The sequence below is a fragment of the Saimiri boliviensis genome, chromosome 10, assembly GCF_048565385.1.
Source record: "Saimiri boliviensis isolate mSaiBol1 chromosome 10, mSaiBol1.pri, whole genome shotgun sequence".
Taxonomy (NCBI): Eukaryota; Metazoa; Chordata; class Mammalia; order Primates; family Cebidae; genus Saimiri; species Saimiri boliviensis.
In genome coordinates this window covers 28,513,296-28,533,821 of record NC_133458.1, presented here as the reverse complement: position 1 = coordinate 28,533,821, position 20,526 = coordinate 28,513,296, and the positions used below count along the sequence as shown (strand labels likewise).

The following is a 20,526-nucleotide window of genomic DNA, read 5'->3' as shown; positions in this document are numbered from 1 at the left end:
ACTGACAAAACGAATAGCCTGGAGGTTCTTCACCTGTATGAAAGAACTGATGTTAAGAACTGCTCAGGCGCCGGGCGCGGCGGCTTAAGCCTGTAATCCCAGCACTGTGGGAGGCCGAGGCGGGTGGATCACAAGGTTGAGAGATCGAGACCAACCTGGTCAACATGGTGAAACCCCATCTCTACTAAAAATACAAAAAATTAGCTGGGCATGGTGGCGCGTGCCTGTAATCCCAGCTACTCAGGAGGCTGAGGCAGGAGAATTGCCTGAACCCAGGAGGCAGAGGTTGCGGTGAGCCGAGATCGCGCCATTGCACTCCAGCCTGGGTAACGAGCGAAACTCTGTCTCAAAAAAAAAAAAAAAAAAAAAAAAAAAGAACTGCTCAGGCTGGGCGCAGTGGCTCAAGCCTGTAATCCCAGCACTTGGGAAGGCCAAAGTGGGCAGATCACTTGAGGTCAGGAGTTCGAGACTAGCCTGGCCAACATGGTGAAACTCTATCTCTACTAAAAATACAAAAATTAGGCTGGCCATGGTGGCTCACATCTGTAATCCCAGCACTTTGAGAGGCTGAGGTAGGCAGATCACCTGAGGTCGGGAGTTCAAGGCCAGCCTGATCAACACAGAGAAACCTCGCCTCTACTAAAAACACAAAATTAGCTAGGCATGGTGGCGCATGCCTGTAATCCCAGTTACTCAGGAGGCTGAGGCAGAAGAATGGCTTGAACCTGGGAGGTGGAGGTTGTGGTGACCCAAGATCGTGCAATTGCACTCCAGCCTGGGCAACAAGAGCAAAACTCCATCTCAAAAAAAAAAAAAAAAAATACAAATACAAAAATTAGCCAGGCATGGTTGTGCACTCTTGTAGTCCTAACTACTTGGGAGGCTGAAGTATGATAATCACTTGAACCTAGGAGGCAGAGGTTGCAGGGAGCTGAGATCATGCCACTGCACTCCAGCCTGGGTGACAGATGGAGACTCGAAAGAAAAAGAAAGAGAGAGAGAGGAGAGAAAGAGGGAAGGAAGGAGGGAAGGAAGGAAGGAAGGAAGGAAGGAAGGAAGGAAGGAAGGAAGGAAGGAAAATATAAAAGAACTGTTCAGGTAAGAGCCTTTCCATGTGCATTGAAAAAGCTCTATTTTAGCCACCAGGCCCACCCGCCGCAAGCCTAACCCCTTCTCTCCTTCCTACTAAAAGAAGCCCTCCCTACCCATTACAAACCAGCCCTGTCTCCATGGTACCTGTTCTCTGAGCTCCACCACTGCAGCCTCCAGTTGCCCCAGCCGCTCTCGCAGGGAGTGCCACTGCTCCTGGGAGTTCCTAGCAGGGGCTGAGAAGCGGACAGGTGTCTGCTGCCCAGGGGGCTCCCTGGGGACGGCCCCACCTGAAGGGCACAAGAATCCCATGAGGGCCTGAGGGTGAGGGGCTGCCCTGGCCACGTTTCCTGGGTTCTGTCTTCTGACCCGCACGGGAAGGGGGTCATCCTGTGCACCCCACCCTGTCCACTTGCCCACCCACCATCCAGGGAAGGAGACTGGCCTGTGAGGGTTGGGGAGTGAAAGCTGGAGGCCACGGTCTGGAGTAAGGGGGAGGACTCTGAGTGGACAGATGTGGTCCAGACCAGTTTCCCCCGATTGTCTGGGGTTGGGCCCCAGGGCCCCTGACCCCCCAAGGACAAAGAGCAGTATCTAGAGTAGAGCCTCCCTGCAGCCTGCCCCAGCTCTGTGATGTCCCCAGCCATGGTGGGTGTGTCAGGATCATCCCGCTTCTCCTGGGCCAGGGGCTTGGTCAGGGATGGCTGGGGAGCAGACATGTCATGCCTCAAGGGCCCAGAATCCAGTATAGGCTGAAACACACTGGGAGGCCACAGACACATACCAGGCGGGGCTGCTTTCAGGGGCCTGGGGGGGTCTGGCTGAGTCTTTTCAAGGGAGCATATGGGTAGTCCCCCGACCCCTGACTCTGTCTACACCTGTCAGAAAGGCCACCACTTTTGGAGAACGTGCTCAGGGAAAGACACATTCCTTTCCTGCTCCCCCTGCCCTGTCCCCAACCCTGGGTACAGTTTTCCAGGTTTGCGACAGGGGGTCCCGGGGGCCCCCTCATTGGGTGGGGTGGGCTCCAGAAAGTGGGACTTGGTTACATTTCCTGAAGGGGTTGAGGAAGGTGCTGGCAAGGCCCCTACTAGCTGTGAACACACCAGATCCAGTGAAAACAGCCTGCCCCTGCTTCTAGAAGACACTGTCTGGGAAAGGGGGATGGGGCACCCCTGAGTCTGGCTTGGGGTTGGAGATGGCCACTTTCACCTTTTCACTGTGATCCTTTTCCTGCAGCCAGGAAAGTAAAGGCAGGAGGGGAAGAGGCAGACATGGGTCCCTCCTCCAGGCAGGTGAAGTGGAGGGTCTCCACGGGGAGGTAAGAGGAACCGCGAGAGGAGGAGGGAGAGGGCTGGGTCTTTCTCAGCATGGCAGCTCATTAGTGAGGCCAGGCCTGGAGTGGCTGAAAAGGGTTTCTCACAGCCACTAGGTCTGTGAGACAGGGGAACAATGTCACCCGCTGCCACCATCAAGGGCGGAGGGAACTCGAGGCTAAAATTCAACTTGCTTTGTCCCAAGTTCCCTGGCTTGGTTAACGCCATCCCACTTACCAGTTACCTAAGCCAGAAAGCTGGGGCTCAGCTCCCCTGTTTTGTTGCCGGAGTTGCCCCCTAATCCATCCCCACTTCTCCCCTCTCCAAGGCCTCCACTCAGAAGGCTGAAGACAAAGCGTCCTTGCCTCCACCTTTCTGAATCACACAGCTGAAGGCCCCCAGGAGTAAGTCCCACTGAAACCGATCACAAGCACCGCCCACCTGTCTCGCCCTCCTGCTGCCCGCCCACATCAGGGGTTCTAACTCTGGCCCCACACCCTGAGCGGAAGGATACTGGCTCCCAATCCCCAGGTGCTTGTTCCAATCTCCATCCCTGTACTGGGCATCCTGTCACCCGGAATGGCACTCGGTCTCAGTCCTTCCCAAGGACACAGAGGGCGGCCAGGATGGGCGTCTCAGCATCTGAAACCTTCCACCCAATCTACTCTCCCTCACCCTGCTGCCCCAGGGCCCTCCTCCCAGGCCACTCCTCCAGTCCTGCTTAAACAGGAGCCCGGGAGAAGCTGGATCCTCCGGGACTCCTCGGTGAAGCTAGGGGCCGGCCTTGCCTGGAAAGACCTGCAGAAAGAGCTCCGAGTGGCACAAACCCTGCTGCTCCCCAAGGAACTGTCCCCGGCTCCTTTCTCAGCCACACCTGGCCCCACGCCAGCACCGAGCCCTCCATTCCCGCCTGTCCCGCCCCGGGGAGGGCCAGACACAGACTCAAAGTCAGCTGCCACAGCGGGCCTCCTTTCTCCCCCTCCTTTGTCAAATAATTAACTTCAGACTCCCAGATGCCAGGGCAGCCGCGCTCTCTCCCGCTACAGGCCGCAGGAACCCCCCTTTCCTGAACCCCCTGCCTTGGCTCCAGTCTTCCCTACCCTGCTCGCTCCCCCAGCGGGAGGACGGAGAGGACGGGGCTGCCCTGGGAGGCGCGCGAACCTCAAGCAGGGCTAAGAGAAGCAGCCCCGGCCCTGCTCGGCCCCCTCAGGCCGGGCTGATAGGCGGGGCGCACCCAGCCGGACCCCCAGTCTCCCGCGCCCGGACTCACCTCCCGCGCCCGCGCCCGCGGCCAGCGCCAGGCCCCAGAGCTGCAGGAGCAGGGACAGCACAGCGGCCCCGGTCCCGGCCATGCTAGCTCCGCCTGGCTCGCTGGTCGCGGCTCAGAAGGCGCTGGGGGAGGTGGAGTGGGGACACACAGGCCGCTCCCACCCAGGCTTTGTTCAGGGAGGGCTCAAACCCCCACCGCGCGCCTTTCCCATGGACACCTCCATCCGCCCTGGCCCCGGCGGTCTTGACCTCAGAGAGCAGCTCCAGCTGCAGGAAGCCAGCGGGGTTGCAAGCCCTGTCTCCGCTCAAGATCCAGGAGGGAACTCTGAAAAGAAAATAAACTCAAGTCCACCCCTCTAGGGCTCTGCGACAGTCTCCCCGCCCTTTAGGTGACTCCATCGCCTGCGGTTCCCAGATTGATTTTTCCTGTCTCACAAGTTTACAGGAGAAGGAGCCTCAGCTGGGTTTAAATCCCTGCTCGGCCAATTCCATGTGGCCTTTGATCACTGACTTCTCTGTGCCTCAATTTTCCTATCTGTGAAGTGGGGATCACCATATCTACCTCATAGACTTGCAGTGAGCATTAAGTGAGATTATTTAGTTGGTAGACACATGATAAATGCTCAGTAAATAACAAATAATAACAATAAGCGCTACTCCTCATCTCTGAAATCAAAGACAACCAGTATATTGCTCTCTCCACCTGTAAGTTTCTTTCCTGGACTCCACTCAACACCCCTCCCCACCCCGCAGTCCCAGGCTTGGCCCCAGATGCCAAGACTGCCCTTCAGTGGCTGCTCTCAGCCCATTTCCCACTCCTGAACTCAGGCCTGGCTGTGAGGTGAGCCTGGGTAGGGGGCAGGGCCGGGCCCTGGCTCAGCAGGCAGAGGGGCCAAAGGGAGGAAGTGAAGACAGCTGTCCACAGGGGCCCTGAGCTGGGAAACTCCTCTGTGCAGCTGGGAAGCAGAGGGTTGGGTCCGGAGCTCACAGGCAAAGAGGGACATTGAGGGCGGAGCTGTGAACCCTACCAAAGCTCTCCCTCCCTGCCATAGTAACCAGAAGTCAGAAGCCACCCCTCCCTTGGCCCAGGCAGGACTGAGGTCTCCCCAGCACATTCTCCACAGAGCTTAGGGCTGTAAGTGAGGAGAGGGTAGTTTCTCTGCCCCAGAGTCTGGGCCAGGTCCCGAGTGGGCCTAAGCCTTTGCCGCAGGGGGCAGGGAGGCTGTCATGCCACACTAAGACCTGGCCTCAGCTGGGGTCACAGAGGAAAGCCAGGGCCAGCTGGCCAGAAGAGGACAAGGAAGTTGCCGTGCTATTCCCAGCAGGTTTAAGGAAGGTGACCTCATTTACCGGGTGCCTCTGGAAGGCAAGTCCTCCAGAAGGCTGGGTATCGGAACAGTTCAGAGTGCAGACTGGCAGGGTTGCCAGGGCACACCATGGGGCTCATGCTTTCTGCTGTGGGACCTCTGACAGGTCACTTCACTTTCTGGGGCTGATTTTTCTGAGCTCTGACTGGAGCTCTAACAGCACCCAACTGATGGAATGTTTGTAAGGGTTAATACCACACGGTGCCTGGCACAGAGGTATGAGTGCTTATTACTTTCTTTACAAAGAATGGGGGCACCTCCCTCCCCATTTTACAGAAAGGAATCAGAGTGAATGGGGTGAGTAGCTCTAAACCACACTGGGAGGATGCACAGATCTTCCCTGGCCCCACAGCTGGTCCTTTGTACCCCGGCCTCTGCCCCTGAGCCTGGTCACAGTCTGCCCTCATGTCACATTACTGTCCTGAAACAGACAAGGCCCTCCAACCCCGGGGGCACGGTGTGGGGGGAGGCTGTAAGACGCACGCATGGAATCAGACACTACAAACACCAAGGCAGGTGTTTGTAGTGTCTGATTCCATGCGTGTGTCTGGGTGTGGCGTGTGTGTGGTGTGTGTGTGTGTGTGTGTGTGTGTGTGTGTGTGGCGTGTGTGTGTGGTGTGTGTGTGTGTGTGTGTGTGTGTGTGTGTGTGTGGTGTGTTTGGCTGGAGGTTGGGGCCAAAGCTGGGGAGGCACTTCTGGGATTCAAGGGACCTTGACTTTGAAGGGGCTTCCAGGGACACTTTCTTCGCCCCACTTGACAATGAGGATATAGTCCCCTTTCTCCTTGACGGTGTAGGTGACGTTGTACACCCGGTTCCCCATGTGCTTCACGTACACCTCCTCACAGGGGGTCTTGGGCCCGTGCACACCCACCATCATCATGTTGGTGCCTGGAGAGGGAGGCAGAGGGCCGGGCTCACACCAGGGAGCCCCCGACGGGGACCCACACCCTGCTCCCAGACGGCTTCTTGCTCCCACCCCAGAAGACGCCCTCCCCCTCCACCTGCCTGCTTTGCTGCAGTCCACAGTGAAGGAGTTCTTCTGGCCCACGAAAGCCTGGGACAGCCCCGGCCCCCGAGTCACCACCTTGCTGGCGTCCGAGGAGAACTTGGGGGTGGAGCTGTAGCTGGAGCCCCGGCTTGACAAAGACTTGGTCACAGTCTCCACCAGAACTGTGGACGTCTCGTGAAGGCTGTGGCCTCCGGACAGCCTCGGACCTGCGGGGCGGGTGGAGGGGCACAAACCTGCTCAGAAGGGCTTCCTGGTGTTCCCCAGGCAGGGGACCCTCAGCCAGTGCTGCTACCCAGTAGGACTCACTGCCTGCATCCGGGGCTCCCCCAGATTCCTCCAAGGGCCACTCTAGGAGCCCAGCCCCATTCCCTGCCAGGGCTGGAGCTACCTGTTCCAATTCATGCTTCACCCTAGGGCTGGGGCCTGGGAGGGCTGCGTCCCTCATCCCGGCAGGCTTTGTCAGGAGCTCAGGCCAAGTCACAGGGTATGAGTCCCTTTGCAAAGGAACACCCACCCAACCCATCCTATAGACAGCCCCGGGAAGGGGAGCTTGCTCAGTACTGACTGTGTCTTCTTGGAGCCGAGGAATTTGGGAAGCCAGGAGGGAAGAAAGGGACTCTAGAGCCTCAGGAGCCAGTGAAGGCCAGAGATGAAGGAGGGAGGGCCGAGATGGGAGGAAGAATGGGATATGTACAGGGTCACGCGAGGCTCCACAGAGTGTGTGCTGTGTGGAGCCAGGCCCACCTCTATCCCTGGTAACTGACTGTGATGTCCAGGGCAGACTGTGGCCTAAATGTGTGTGGCCACCGGAGCCCTCCAGGCTGGGCTGGGCTGCAGGCTGGGTGGGCCTCCCCTGAGCTGGCATTCACCTGTGATCCCCAGCTGCCCATGATGTGCTGGGGGACACTGTACTTGATGGCAATGAGGTAGTTGCCAGGGGCCATGGGAGTGTAAGTGACCACATGGCCCTCAGGACACTCCCGACAGTCCAGCTGCACCTTGGAGGGGCCATCAATGGTGACGGACAAGGCCCCGGAGCCAGCGTTCAGGGTGTTCACGATGAACTCTGATGACACACCTGGGGGCCAGAGGTATTGAGGCTGAGGGCAGGAGGAGCTTGTGGCCCAAGAGGGGCCGGGCCCCAGCTCTCTGGGTAGCCTCTGTGGGGAGCTGTCACTGCCCCACACCCAGGCTGGCCCTTGCCTGCCAGCCCAGCCTGCGGGCAGGAGGAACCAGGGTCTGGTGTGCAATCCTTAGTGCATACCTGCTCTGAGGGGTACCAGCCTAGCTGTTTTGGGTATCAGGCAAATGAGAGATGATGTGCCCTGTCCTGGCTGAGGAAGGCAGGGCCCCACACTGGGAAGGCAAGTGCCTGGTGGGCTGTGTCAGCTCTGGGCACATGAGCACTCAGATATGGGAAGCTGAGCATGGCTGGACTGACCCAGGAGGGCTTTGGGGAGGAGGTGGGTCAACAGGGAGGACTGGAGGGCTCTAGGGGAAGGGGAGATGAACATGTTGGGGGAGCCTCAGAACCGGAGTAGGAGGAGGCGATTCACAAGGGCTCCTGATGGGCTGAGAAAATCTCACAGCCAATCCCAGGACCCCACTGGAGTCCTAGGAGACAGTTCCCTCACCCCAGGAGCTGCAAGGCTTGGGCACCAGGGGGCCAGTCGGGGAGGAAGTGCCACTGCATTCCTCATAAGAGTGGCCAGACAGCAGGCTCCCTGCTGCGCCCAGGGTTGGTCTGGGTCACATGTTTCCCTGCACAGCTCAGGGAGTGGAAGAAGGTTTCACTGCACTGGGCCCAATCCTAAATCTCACCCCTCTGGGTGAGCTGCCCACACCCTGGGCCCTGCTGTTCGGCCTGGTCCAGACAGACTGAGGCTCTGGGCAGCAGGTGCCCAGGAAGAAGCTTCTTTCTGTTTCCTCCCAGGGGCATGGTGGGGGAAGACCAGGGTACAGGGGAAAACCCCAAAGTAGGGCCTTCAGATAAAAAGAGGTGATTTCCCAGTGCCTCCCTAGACTCTTGGAGCCCCTCAGCCCCAGCACCCCGGCCCGACAGCTGCCGGGTAGGGGGAGGGTGAAGGTAGGGGGAGGGGAGGTCTTGCCAGTTTTATCTAGGGACACAGCGGGTGCCCTTTCAGCCTTGGTGACTAAGTCCTCAGAGAGCCCAAGCCCAAGCCCAGCCCAGTCCTCCACCCCCTGCTCCTCCTTCCCCTCCGCCCCCACCCCTTCTGCAGGCTTCGGTGGGGCACACCCCCTGGGCCAGCCCGCGGAGCCATCCCCACCCCCAGGGTCGGCCTCTGGACAGCTCCTCCTGCTGGTGGAGGAGCAGCACCCCGGTCCTCACCCTGCAGTGCCCAGCCTGGCTGCGAGACTGGGAACGTTCCCCCACGCCTGCCTCTGCTCCCGGTACCTGCTCTCGCCCCTCCTGGGGTCCCGAGACAACCACGCAGGGTCTGCAAGGGTCCTGCTCATGTGCCCCCCAATCCCCGACACGCTAGTCTCACTTTTCCTCTACTTTTAGCTTCCTGATTGTTGCCTTCTTAAGTTCTGGAACAGGACCTACAGAAACTAGCCCAGGAACTATTGCGCCCCATTCTTCTCTGCTGCTGGGGTGGGGGGCAGAGTCTACCATTCTTGGCCGGGAGCCCAGGAACGGCGCCTCTACCCGACACCGTCTTCCCCCAGATTCTAGCACAGTTCCTGCCATTGGCCCGAAGATCCCGGGGGATGAACGCTTTAAACCTCAACCTCTTTTCCAAAAGGGTGAGGGTGGTCCGGGAAGAGCGAGGGTGAGTGCATTGAGTAGGGATCTCGGTGGCCCAAGCCAGCCTCCTGCGGGGCGCCCGAAGCCCCCATTCTGCACGATGTCGAAGGGGAGGGAGAGCAGCAGAGCCGGTGCCCCCTGCAGCAGTACCAACTCCCCCGCGTGGGCCTCGGGGCTCCCCGAGCGCCAGCCCCGATCGGGAAGTGGGAGACGCCTTGGAGGTCCCAGGCTGGCGGGGCGCGCGCCCTTCTGTAGGCACCCACCCGAGCTCGATCTCCAGGCGCAGCTGGACGCGGACGCCGCCATACTCCAGTCCTCATCCTGCCGCCCACAGGTGCCTGGGGGGCGCAGGGCCCAGCCGAGCGCCGGACTTGGGGGTGGGCAGTAGCCGGTACCCGCTCCTGCCACCCTCAGGGCACTCCGGGCGGGGACGCAGAGAGGAGAGCGCGGCAGCCGGGACCCACCTGTCTGCGGTGCGCCTGCGTGGCTGCTCCCGGGAGCACCGGCCGGGCGGCAGGGCCAAGCTGAGCTCTGCCGGGCTGCGCTGGGGTCTTGCGCATCGCGCCGACCCCGCCGGAGGGACCACTCAAGGCGGCCTCCACTTACCGGAGACTGCGGACCTGGGCTAAGCATTAGGCCAGGCCCAGGGCCTGTGAGGAGACGCCAGATAGACAGCGCAGTGCCCTACACGACCACTGGACTCCCTTGGCAGTCTGGAACAGGACCATGGTAATTCCATAACCCCAAATTCCTCCCGCGCCCTCCACTCTTGATTCCCTGCCAGCTCTGCAGGTCCTCCGGTCTTCACCAGCCCACATCTTTGGTGAGCTCTGGCAGCTGAAAGAGATGGTTTCCCAGGTCAAGAGGGTTAGGATGCCAGGTGGTGGCTCGTGCCTGTAATCCCAACTCTTTGGGAAGATCAGGCAGGAGGATCGCTTGAGTCCAGAAGTTGGCCAGCCTGGGCAACATGAGACCCAGTCTCTACAAAGGAAATAAAAAGAAATTAGCCCGGAGTGGTGGTGAGCACCTGTAGTCCAAGCTACTCTGGAGGCTGAGGTGAGGGGATCACTTGAAATGGGAAGGTCGAGGCTGCAGTGAGCTGTGATGGAGCCACTGTATTCTAGCCTGGGCAATACATTGAGAACCTGTCTCAAACAAAACAAAACAAAAACAAAAAGCCATCAAGAGACGACTCGGGTGCAATGGAGCCAGCACTGTGGTGAGCATCCGACTGTCCAGAACCAGGGGAGCCCTGTGAAAAGGAGGCAGGCAATAGAAGCCTTTATCCATTGGGACTGGGAGGCCCCCAGAGCATTAGCTGCTCCCAGTTATGCAGGCACCAGTGCCCACGTGGGTTCCCGAGGGTAGCCAATGCTGGGCATCAGAGAAATTCCGACATGAGAGAGGTAGATTTGCAGCCAGAACCTGAGGAGGGATGCTGGCAGGATGCACTGCGTGGAGCTGCTGGCAACTGCATGTGACTGGAATGAGGCATTGCTGACAGGGTTTGTGCAAGAGGTGGCCAGCACAGATGTTAAATGAGATAATACACACAGAAAACTTCTGACAGCGCCCAGCACATTTTAAGCACCACAATCTATTATCTTTATTGTCATCATCATCGTCTCCCTCTGAGGTCCAAACTGAAAAGTCCATATGAACATTTTTTTTTAATCTGCAACAGAAGGTAAAGAAGCTTCCGGAAAACTCACTGAAAAAAACCCTATGAAGTGAAAGCCTGGGGCCCTAAGGAAAGGGTGCTGTTTGCAAGGCATTTGAGTTCTGCAGTTGAGTGCGATCACTGTTCGCCTCTTGGTTGGGTGCAGGCCCTGTGGTCAATGCAGGGGTACAGTGGTGAATGAGGCAGGGTCCTGCCCAGAACCTTCTGAGAAATGAGACTGTTGGTAAAGGGAACAGCATGAGCACCGGACTCAGGTGCACACAAATGTCAGGCTTGGAATATGTGTCTGGCCTGTTTCCCTGCTGGGCGATGGCAGAGGAAGGGGGAGGGGCCTGGATGCAGTCTTTCCAACCAGAAACAGCTCTTTCTTTAGAAGAAGAGGATTGGCTAGAGAAAGCAGGAAGGAATGGCTTGGGCCCTGGCTTGAGTCCCCGCTTGGCTGGAAGCCCCTATGTGGGGACACCGCTGGTTCCCTTACCATGATGCGTGGGCCCCTGGAAGGCAGATGGCCACAGCAGCAGCGTATGATGCTAAGTTGGGCGACGATCAGAGTCAGTGAGTTCCAAGTTCAATTCCTGAGTCCCCACTTATTGACTGCGCTGAGTGGCCTCTATTTCTCCCTCCTCTCCTTCTCTGTCACTTATTCCCTGTCCCCTACAGATGCCATCACTCTGGGCTTTCATGCCTTCTGCTTTCCTGGTGGTTCCGCCAATGAGAGGCCCCAGTAGGGGATGAGTGGGCAGGAGGGGAGAATGGTTGGGGTATTTCCTCCCTGGCTTCCTCCTGGGCTCTGCCTGGGCTTCCGAGGAATAGTGTAACTATTCCTTCCCCTTGTCCCCTCGGAGGTGGCAGTGGTTTCCTGCTACTGCTAGTCCCTGGGGGCCTCGACATTCCTCGCTGGTCCTCATAACCACGTCTGCAGATCTGCGAACAGTTCCTTTACATTCTGTTTGGCCAAATCCTTTTGGGGGAATTTTGTTTCCTCCTGGTTCGTTAATTGATGTTAACCTTAACCACTTGCTCCGTGAGTTACTTCGCCCCTAAGCCCAAACCCTTCATCTGTAAAATGAAGTAATACCCTCTACCTTAAGCTAGGAGGATTCAACCAGGCGAACCTAACACATTGATTCACTCCTGTGTGCGTGTTCCCTGGCACACAGGAGACCCTAGCGTAAGTGACTCCCGGTTCTTACTGCCTTTGGGTTGTGCTGTTTGCAGTGGTAGGTTGTTTTTTTTCTCGGGTTTGGTGGCTGGAAGCAAAAGGTCACTGTGGGGAGGGAGGGAGAGAAGGGATTAGTAAATGATTAGATTTTTCTACTTCATTTGATATCCTTCAAATCACAACAGTTTTGACTAATGAAATAAGCTGAAGGGCCAGCTGAGCAGCCGAGGTGGGTGGAGGATGGGCTGTTTATCAGAGATCTGAGATTCTAATCTCACAATCGGATCCCATAGCCTGGCGATGCCTTTCGTAAATTCAGACTATGTACCCATCCAGGCCCCTCAGGAGGGATTTCTTTTGCCCATCCTTAAAATGCCCCACACTGCATTCCAGGCACAGTGCCAAGCTGCAGCATTGCCCACTCAGGAACTGGGCTGGGGAGCAGTCCTGAGACTCAGAAGCCCCTTTGGCCCATGCTCCTGTGATCCTGATTTGTGGCTGCAGAATTCAGACCCCCGACAGACAATGCCTGTTGAGGTTGAGCAGCCTGGGGGCTGGGTGAGTAGGAGGGATAGCCCACACCTGCCAAGGACCCTCTGCTTTGGGGTAGCTCAGCACCTCTCGGCTACTCCCTTGACCCCCTGAGTGATCAGGCCCTGAATGGCCAATGCTTGCCTTCCCCGGCTGGCTGGCCAGAGAAGAAGACTAGACAAGGGGCCTCTGGACAACAACCTGGCCTCACCCAGCGCCATCAGTTCCACCCCACTGTTTAGAGGCAAACAGGAAGTTCGACAGCGGCTGAGGTCATGAGATGGTGGCTGCTGCCGCCAAGTAACATGAAGCAAGAGTGCCCAGTGCAAGGGGATAGTTAGAGGCCCATGGATGAAAACTGCACTCGGGCATCAGGTATCCTGGCACCCAGGGGTCATCTCAGGCCACTCCCCTTTTTTGTTAACAGCTTTATTGAGAAATAAGTCACATACTACACAATTTACCCATCTTAAGTATACAATTCAATAGTTTAGGCCGGGCACAATGACTCATGCCTGCAATTCCAGCACTTTGAGGGGGCTGAGGCAGAGGGTGACTTAAACCCAGGAGTTCCGGATCAGCCTGGGCAACATAACAAGACCCTATCTCCACAAAAAAGATAAATAAAACATTAGCCAGGCGTAGTGGCACATGCCTGTAGTCCCAGCTACTTGGGAGGCTGAGGTAGGAGGATTGCTTGAGCCTGGGAGAGCAAGGCTCCAGTGAGCCATGATTGTACCACTGCACTCCAGCCTGGGTGGCAGAGCAAGACTCTGACTCAAAAAAAAAAAAAAAAAAAAAAATTCAATATATTCACAGAGTTATACAATCATCACCACAACCAATTTTAGAACATTTCATTACCCCAAAAAGAAATCCTGTACCAGCCAGGCGCCGTGGCTCACTCCTGTAATCCTAGCATTTTGGGAGGCCGAAATGGGCAGCTCACGAGGTCAGGAGTTCGAGACGAGCCTGGCCAACATGGTGAAACCTCATCTCTACTAAAAATTCAAAAATTAGCCAGACTTGGTGGTGGGCGCCTGTAATCCCAGCTACTCAGGAGGCTGAGACAGAAGAATTGCTGGAAGCCGGGAGGCAAGTTTGCAGTGAGCCGAGATCTTGCGATTGCACTCCAGCCTGGGCGACAGAGCAAGACTCCATCTCAAAAAAAAAAGAAAGAAAATTCTATACCCTATCCAGTCCCAAAGCAAACCTCAAATCTACATTTTTTTCTGTGGATCTGCCTATTCTGAACATTTTATTTAAACAGAATCACACAATATGTGGTCTTTCGTGTCTGACTTCTTTCACAGAGCATGTTTTCAAGGCTCATCCATGTTGTAGCAGGTAGCAGTACTTCGTTCCTTTTTATTGACAAATAATATTCCACTGCATTTATATATAATATTTTATTTACCCATTCATCAGTTGATGGACATTTGAGTTGTTTCTTTTTGGCTGTTATGAATAATATTGCTTAAACATTCACATACAAAGTTTGTGTGGACATATGGGTTCATTTAGACAGAGGAATAGAATCGTGGCATTAGATGGTAACTCTACGTTAAGCTTTTTATTTATTTTATTTTTGAAACGGAATGTTGCTCTGTCACCTGGACTGGAGTGCAGGGGCATGATCTTAGCTTACTGCAACCTCCGCCTCCCGGATTCAAACAATTCTCCTGCCTCAGCCTCCCAAGTAGCTAGATTACAGGTGTGCACCACCACACCCAGCTAATTTTTTTATTTTTAGTGAAGACAGGCTTTCACCATGTTGGCCAGGCTGGTCTCGAACTCCTGATCTCAAGCGATCCACCTGCCTCAGCCTCCCAAAGTGGTGAGATTATAGGCATGAACCACCACACCCAGCCTGTATGTTTAAGCTTTTGAGGAACTCCCAGACTGTTTTCCAAAGTGGCTGCACTATATGTACGTTTCACGTATAGCAGAAGTATGTGAGGGTTCCAGTTTCTCCACATTCTTGACAACACTTCTTATTATCTTTTTTTGTTATAGCCATCCTGTAAATGTGAAGTGGTATTTCATTGTGGTTTTGATTGACATTTTCCTGATGAGTACAGATACTGAGCATCTCTTTACATGCTGGTCAGACATTTATATATTTTCATTGGAGAAGTATCTATTCAGATTCTTTGCCCACTTTTAAACTGGACTATTTGTCTTTCTATTATTCAATTGTAAGAGTCAGGCATACGGCTAGCAAATATTTTCTGCCATTCTGTGGGTTGTCTTTTCGTGTTTTTTTTTTTTTTTTTTTTTTAGACAGAGTTTCCCTCCTGTTGCCCAGGCAGTGGTACGATATCGGCTCACCACAACATCTGCCTCCCGGGTTCAAGCGATTTTCCTGCCTCAGCCTCCCGAGTAGCTGGGATTACAGGCATGTGCCACCACGCCCAACTAATTTTGTATTTTTAGTAGAGATGGGGTTTCTCCATGTTGGTCAGGCTGGTCTCAAACTCCCGACCTCAGATGATCCTCTCACCTTGGCCTCCCAAAGTGCTGAGATTACAGGCGTGGGCCCCTGTGACCAGCCCAATACAATATTTTTATCTCTATGTTTTGACTTTTCTTTTTAAATGGTCTTTTGAATTTATTTAGACAAGTACATTAATCGTACATAATTATTGTGAATAAACAAGGGGAAATATAAGATAAATTTTAAAAATTAAAATTCTTAAAAATATGGCCAGGCGCAGTGGCTCACACCTGTAATCCCAGCACTTTGGGAGGCCGAAATGGGCAGATCGCATGAGGTTGGAGAAACCCCGTTTCTACTAAAAATACAAAATTAGCCGAGTGTGGTGGTGGTGCATGCCTATAATCCCAGTTACTCAGGAGGCTGAGGCAGGAGGATCACCTGAACTCAGTAGGTAGAGGTTGTGGTGAGCCAAGATCATGCCATTGCACTCCAGCCTGGGCAACAAGAGCAAAATTCCATCTCAAAAAAATATATATATACACACACATATATAATGTATATTATCTATATCTCATAGATAATTTATATATAATCTATATATTTTATAGATTATATAGTTATATTATCTATATATTATATATAAATTATATAGATATTATATATAATATATATAGATTATATACATATATCAAACAGCAACTATAATAAAACTGTTGGGGTTATATTATTAGCAGACAGAGTAGAGTTAAATTTTTTTAAATTACTAAATATAAAGAGGTACATTTTATATTGGTGAAAGTGTAATTCATTAGGAAGATATGATAATTATAAACATACATGCAAGCAACATCAGAACCATACTTCACACAATATATAAAAATTAAATAAAATAGATAAAAAACCTATATAGAAGAGCTAATACTATAAAACTCCTATAAATAAATACAGGATAAATCTTCCTCACCTTAGATTAGATAGTGATTCTTTAAAAATAACACCAAAAGCACAAGTAACAAAAGAATAAAACATGATTTGGATTTCATCAAAATTAAAAACTTTCGTGCTGCAAAGGGTACTATCAAAACAAAAAATGAAAAGGCAGCCGGACATGGTGGCTCACGTCTGTAATCCCAGCACTTTGGGAGGCTGAGGCCAGCAGATCACCTGAGGTTGGGAGTTGAAGACCAGCCTGACCAACATAGAGAAACCCCGTCTCTATTAAAAATAGAAAATTACGGTTGGACAAGGTGGCTCATGCCTATAAACCTAACACTTTAGAAGACGAAGTCTGGCTCTGTCACCCAGGCTGGAGTGCAGTGGCATGATCTTGGCTCACTGCAACCTCCACCTCCTGGGTTCATGCAATTCTCCTGCCTCAGCCTCCAGAGTAGCTGGGACTACAGGCATGTGCCACCACACCCAGCTAATTATTTTTTGTATTTTTAGTAGAGATGGGGTTTCACCACATTAGTCAGGCTGGTCTTTAACTCCTGACCTCATGATCCGCCCACCCCAGCCTCCCAAAGTGCTGGGATTACAGGCACGAGCCACCAAGCCCGGCCAAGAACAGGTAAACTCTTAGTGCATGGCTTCCTACAACCACAGCACATCTTCCTGACTCTTGATATCTAACTCCTTGGAGACCAGTTTTGGGGCTTCACTCCTCTACCTCTGGGGATCTATTGCTTCTTTGTTAGTGCCCCTGATCAGTGTGCTGGCTGTCTCTCTCTGAAACCTATTGATCAATTGCAGGTCATTCACGGGCTGTTCAAAGTGGAAAGGAAATATATATATGCACACGCACACACACATATATACATTATATACATATACATATATATATATGTGTGTGTGTAGAGATGCCATTTTCTCTCTTTTTTTTTCCAAATTATTAAAATCTAGGGGAAAAAATATTTCACCTAAAATGCAGGGTAGTGGATCTTCAAATTGGTTTGGTTTGCTGAAACTGGAAAGGTAAAACCATAGTTATCAGACTATGTTTCAGCTTGAGTTTTGGATGCATATTTGGTTTTAGCTTTTTTTTTTTTTTTTGAGACTGAGACAGAGTCTCACTCTGTCACCCTGGCTGGAATGCAGTGGCGTAATCTCAGTTCACTGCAACCTCTGCCTCCTGGGTTCAAGCGACTCTCCTGCCTCAGTCTACTGAGTAGCTGGGATTACAGATATGCACCACCATGATGATATATCTATATATATCTTCTTCTACCCTCTTATTAAATCTATTTATAAATGCACTAAATTTATAAGTGCATCTTATAAATAGCATATTGTTGGATCTTGTTTTTAATTTGTTTGTTTTTAAAATTATTTTTATTTTATTTTTGTTTTTTGGAGACAGGATCTCTCTTTGTTGTCCAGGCTGGAGTTCTGTGGTTCATCACAGTTCTCTGTAACCTCAACCTCCTGGGCTCAAGCGATCCTCCCACTGCAGCCTCCTGAGTAGCTAGGAATACAGGTGTGTGCCACCAGGCTGGGCTAATTTTTATTTCATTTTATTTTTTGTAGAGTCAGGGTCTCTCTATATTGCCCAGGCTGAAACCCCTGGCCTCAAGCAATCCTCCTGCCTTGAACTCCCAATGTATTGGGCTTACTCCCAACGTATTGGCATGAGCTACCACAACTGGACAGCTCTTATTTTTAAACTGGGTCTATCTCTGCCTTTTGGTTGGCTGTTTAATCCAGCGATGCCCAAACTTTTTTTTTTTTTTTTTTTTTTTGAGACGGAGTTTCGCTCTTGTTACCCAGGCTGGAGTGCAATGGCACTATCTCGGCTCACCGCAACCTCCGCCTCCTGGGTTCAAGCAATTCTCCTGCCTCAGCCTCCTGAGTAGCTGGGATTACAGGCACGCACCACCATGCCCAGCTAATTTTTTGTATTTTTAGTAGAGACAGGGTTTCACCTTGTTGACCAAGATTGTCTCGATCTCTTGACCTTGTGATCCACCCGCCTCGGCCTCCCAAAGTGCTGGGATTACAGGCTTGAGCCACCGCGCCCGACCCGCTGCCCAACCTTTTTGACAACAGGGACTGGTTTCGTGGAAGACAATTTTTCCACAGACAGTGGGGTTGGTGGTGATGGGGGTGGTGGCTAAGGAGATGGTTTGGGATGAAACTGTTCCACCTCAGATCATCAGGCATTAGATTCTCATAAGCAGTGTGCAACCTAGATCCCTCTCATATGCAGTTCAAAAGAGGGTCTGCTCCTATGAAAAACCTTTTTTTTTTTTTTTTTTTTTTTTTGAGACGAAGTCTCACTCTGTTACCCAGGCTGATATGCAGTGGCAAGATTTTAGCTCACTGCAACCTCCAGGTTCAAGCAATTCTCCTGCCTCAGCCTCCTGCATAGCTGGGATTACAGGCGCCCACGACCACCACGCCCGGCTAATTTTTATATTTTTAGTGGAGATGGGGTTTCCCCATGTTGGTCAGACTGGTTCCAAACTCCTGATCTCAGGTGATCCGCCCACCTTGGCCTACCAAAGTGCTGGAGTACAGGTGTGAGTCACCAGAGCCGACCTCCTGTAAGAATCTGACGCCACCACAATGGGACGGGAGGCAGAGCTCAGGCGGTAACGCTCACTTGCTTATTGCTCACCTGCCGTGAGGCCTGCTTCCTAAGAGGCCACAGACCAGTACCAGTGCACGGGCAGGGGTTGGGGACCCCTGGTTTAATCCATTCACATTATCAATATACATGGTTGAATTTCCATCTGCTGTTTTCTAAACATTTCATGTCTTTTTTGTTCCTCTATTTCTCCACTGCTTGCTTTTGCATTAAGTGAATACTTTCTAGTGGGAGATTTTTAACTCCTTTAATGATTTTTAAACCACATTTTTTTAGTGAATTTCATCGTGTTTGCTCTAGCGCTTACCTGTGGGCAGCGTGCCAGACTGTCTTCTTGTTCCATCCAGGTAAGCTGTCCCTGGCAAAGGTCCCGGGTGGAGGCACAGCAGGAAAGTTGCCTGAGGAGGGATGTGTGGCCTGGGACAAGAAAGCCCCAAGGAGGAGAACTGGGACCTTGAGATGGCCACAGGGTGGCCCCTGTGAGCAATACAGTGGCTGTAGCTTTGATGGGCATTTTTTGGGCTGCACGGCCCTGGGGATCACCTCAGATTTATGAGTTAGAATAGATGTCCAGGCCCCGAGGCCTGGGGTGAGAATTAAAAGGCACATCCTAGGGTCTGGGCACCACTGCTGTCAGGCCACCCTGGCATCTGCCCCTGCCACCCTTGCCCCACGCCTTGAATGCCTCCCAGCGTGAGCTCCTGAACTGTCCACACTCCCCTCTGCCCCAAGGGCCAGTAAGACTGTTGGGCAGGGCTCAGTGGGAATGGCAGCTGCCCCATGCTTTCCTTGCACATCCTGAAATGTGTCAAGGCCTGGACTGGGACTGGCTAGAGGGCCGACAGGGGATGGATGGCAGAGTGGGGGCATCTGATGTGGGGAGGCATCGGGAATGGAGAAATGCTCTGCCTTCTCTGTTCAGACAAAACCCTGCTGAAAAAGAACCAGGTCCCTATGGGAACCCACTCTCCACACATCTGGAAATCTTTGGAAATAGACCAGAGAGCAAGGAGCAGGTATGCCACAGGACAAGGTGAAGACCCAGGGTCACCTTCACACCCGAGACCACCCAATGGGACAGGGTGCACTGCCACTAAGTCAGACTTCCACAGGGGCTGAACCGAGGGTTTAGGGGGCCAGAGTTCAGCCCTTAGTTGGGGGCAGGGTGCATAATGAGAGAGAAACTCTGCCCTTCCGTCTTCACCCGGGGCCCTGCTCCTCATCCCAGTGAAGCTCAGCTTCCTGGCATTCACCACAGAGTAGTGCAGGGTGCTGCCTGCCAAGCTCTGGTCCAAGGTAGAGGTTGGTTGAGTGTCAGAGGCCACGCAGGAGGAATGTTATACCCTGCACCCTTCCTGTGACCTCATACATGAGCGACTGTAGGCCAGAGAGTGTTGGGGTCAGCCCTGGAGGGGTCCCCTGCAGAGGGTGGCTCTGTCACCTCCCCACCACTCTGAGGAGAGCACCCCACGCCCTTGGGCTGGCCCTACCATCCTGGAGAGATCGAGTCTCTCCCCTTTTCCTACCTGAGCCCACCTGGGAGGGACCACCGTCCTGCCCAGGAAGCAGCCCTCACCTTGTTTCTAAGCTGCAGGAGCTTGAGATGAATCTGGCTCAGAAATGCTTCCGAGGGGGCCGGAGATGCACCCCATATCAAAGATGGGTGGACCCCATGGGCCTGGCTGGGACACCTGATGCTGAGCTTCAACCACAGATCATTCTGGGACAAAAGAGCACACTGGAGGTCCTCAGCTGGCACCTGTGGGGCTGGGTTGGCATCTGTTCCTGTAAAGCAGGGGCCCTGGAAGACTGGGGTCTCCAGCTGGACTTTGTCCTCTTCCCTTTCCTCCTTGTCCAGGTGCCTCGTGCTCCACAGCGAGCCCTTGAGACATGCAGGAAGGATGGATGTCCCCACCCCTTCCGTAACAAAGCCCAGGAGCCGGGAGGGAAGTGGTTTGAGCACAGTGCTGAGCTAAGCAAATTTTAGAAGCACTTGAATTAGACCATGTGCAGCCAGTAGGGGAGGAGGGAACCTCTGGGCGGGTGTCGTGGAGGCCCTCCGGGGAGGGGGATGGCGGCAGGGAGTGAAGACCTAAGGAGCTGAGTTGGGAGAGGAATCCCAGAAGGAGAGAGGGCTTCAGCATGTTTATTTAAAGGGAATAGTGAGAAATCTAGGCAAGAGTGAAACCCCAAGAGCTGAGGGTTTAGGTGAGAAAGAGTGGTAGGTACAGGAGGTCAGCAGAGACTAGAGTTTTGGGGAAGTTTCTGTGGATTTCAGGGTTTGCTTGAACTGTAGATCCAAGG

General features: G+C 53.3%; 2 protein-coding genes across 7 annotated transcripts in view; both read right to left on the bottom strand.

Moving 5' to 3' along the window:
• Positions 1 to 3,915, bottom strand: part of KCP (kielin cysteine rich BMP regulator) — a 37,631-nt gene extending 33,716 nt beyond the window's left edge. For 5 of the 6 annotated variants that reach the window (XM_074379090.1, XM_074379092.1, XM_074379093.1 and 2 more), the window contains exons 1-2: positions 3,676 to 3,915; positions 1,237 to 1,379 (exon numbers count right to left, since the gene is read on the bottom strand). In XM_074379090.1, the coding sequence (XP_074235191.1) occupies positions 1,237 to 1,379; positions 3,676 to 3,757 (225 nt within the window). In that variant the 5' untranslated portion in view covers positions 3,758 to 3,915. The remainder of the gene's footprint in view (positions 1 to 1,236; positions 1,380 to 3,675) is intronic. The other variant, XM_074379091.1, reaches the window with a different exon arrangement.
• Positions 3,916 to 5,637: 1,722 nt separating this feature from the next.
• On the bottom strand, positions 5,638 to 7,745 carry LOC120365291 (filamin-B-like). Its single transcript, XM_074378822.1, has 5 exons — positions 7,687 to 7,745; positions 7,494 to 7,543; positions 6,960 to 7,130; positions 6,049 to 6,288; positions 5,638 to 5,931 (listed from the first exon to the last, which is right to left on the bottom strand). Exons 1-5 carry the CDS (start codon positions 7,743 to 7,745, stop codon positions 5,744 to 5,746), a joined length of 708 nt encoding a protein of 235 aa, XP_074234923.1. The 3' UTR covers positions 5,638 to 5,743.
• Between the last annotated feature and the right edge of the window lie 12,781 nt (positions 7,746 to 20,526).

Coding starts and splice junctions, on each gene's coding strand:
- LOC120365291 (XM_074378822.1), bottom strand. CDS start 7,745: ATGCAGTGGCACTTCCTCCCCGACTGGCCCCCTGGTGCCCAAGCCTTG. Junction 7,544..7,686: donor CAAGCCTTGCAGCTCCTGGG/GTGAGGGAACTG, acceptor CCCTTCCCCTAG/AGCCCTCCAGTCCTCCCTGT. Junction 5,932..6,048: donor TGTGGACTGCAGCAAAGCAG/GCAGGTGGAGGG, acceptor CTCCCTCTCCAG/GCACCAACATGATGATGGTG.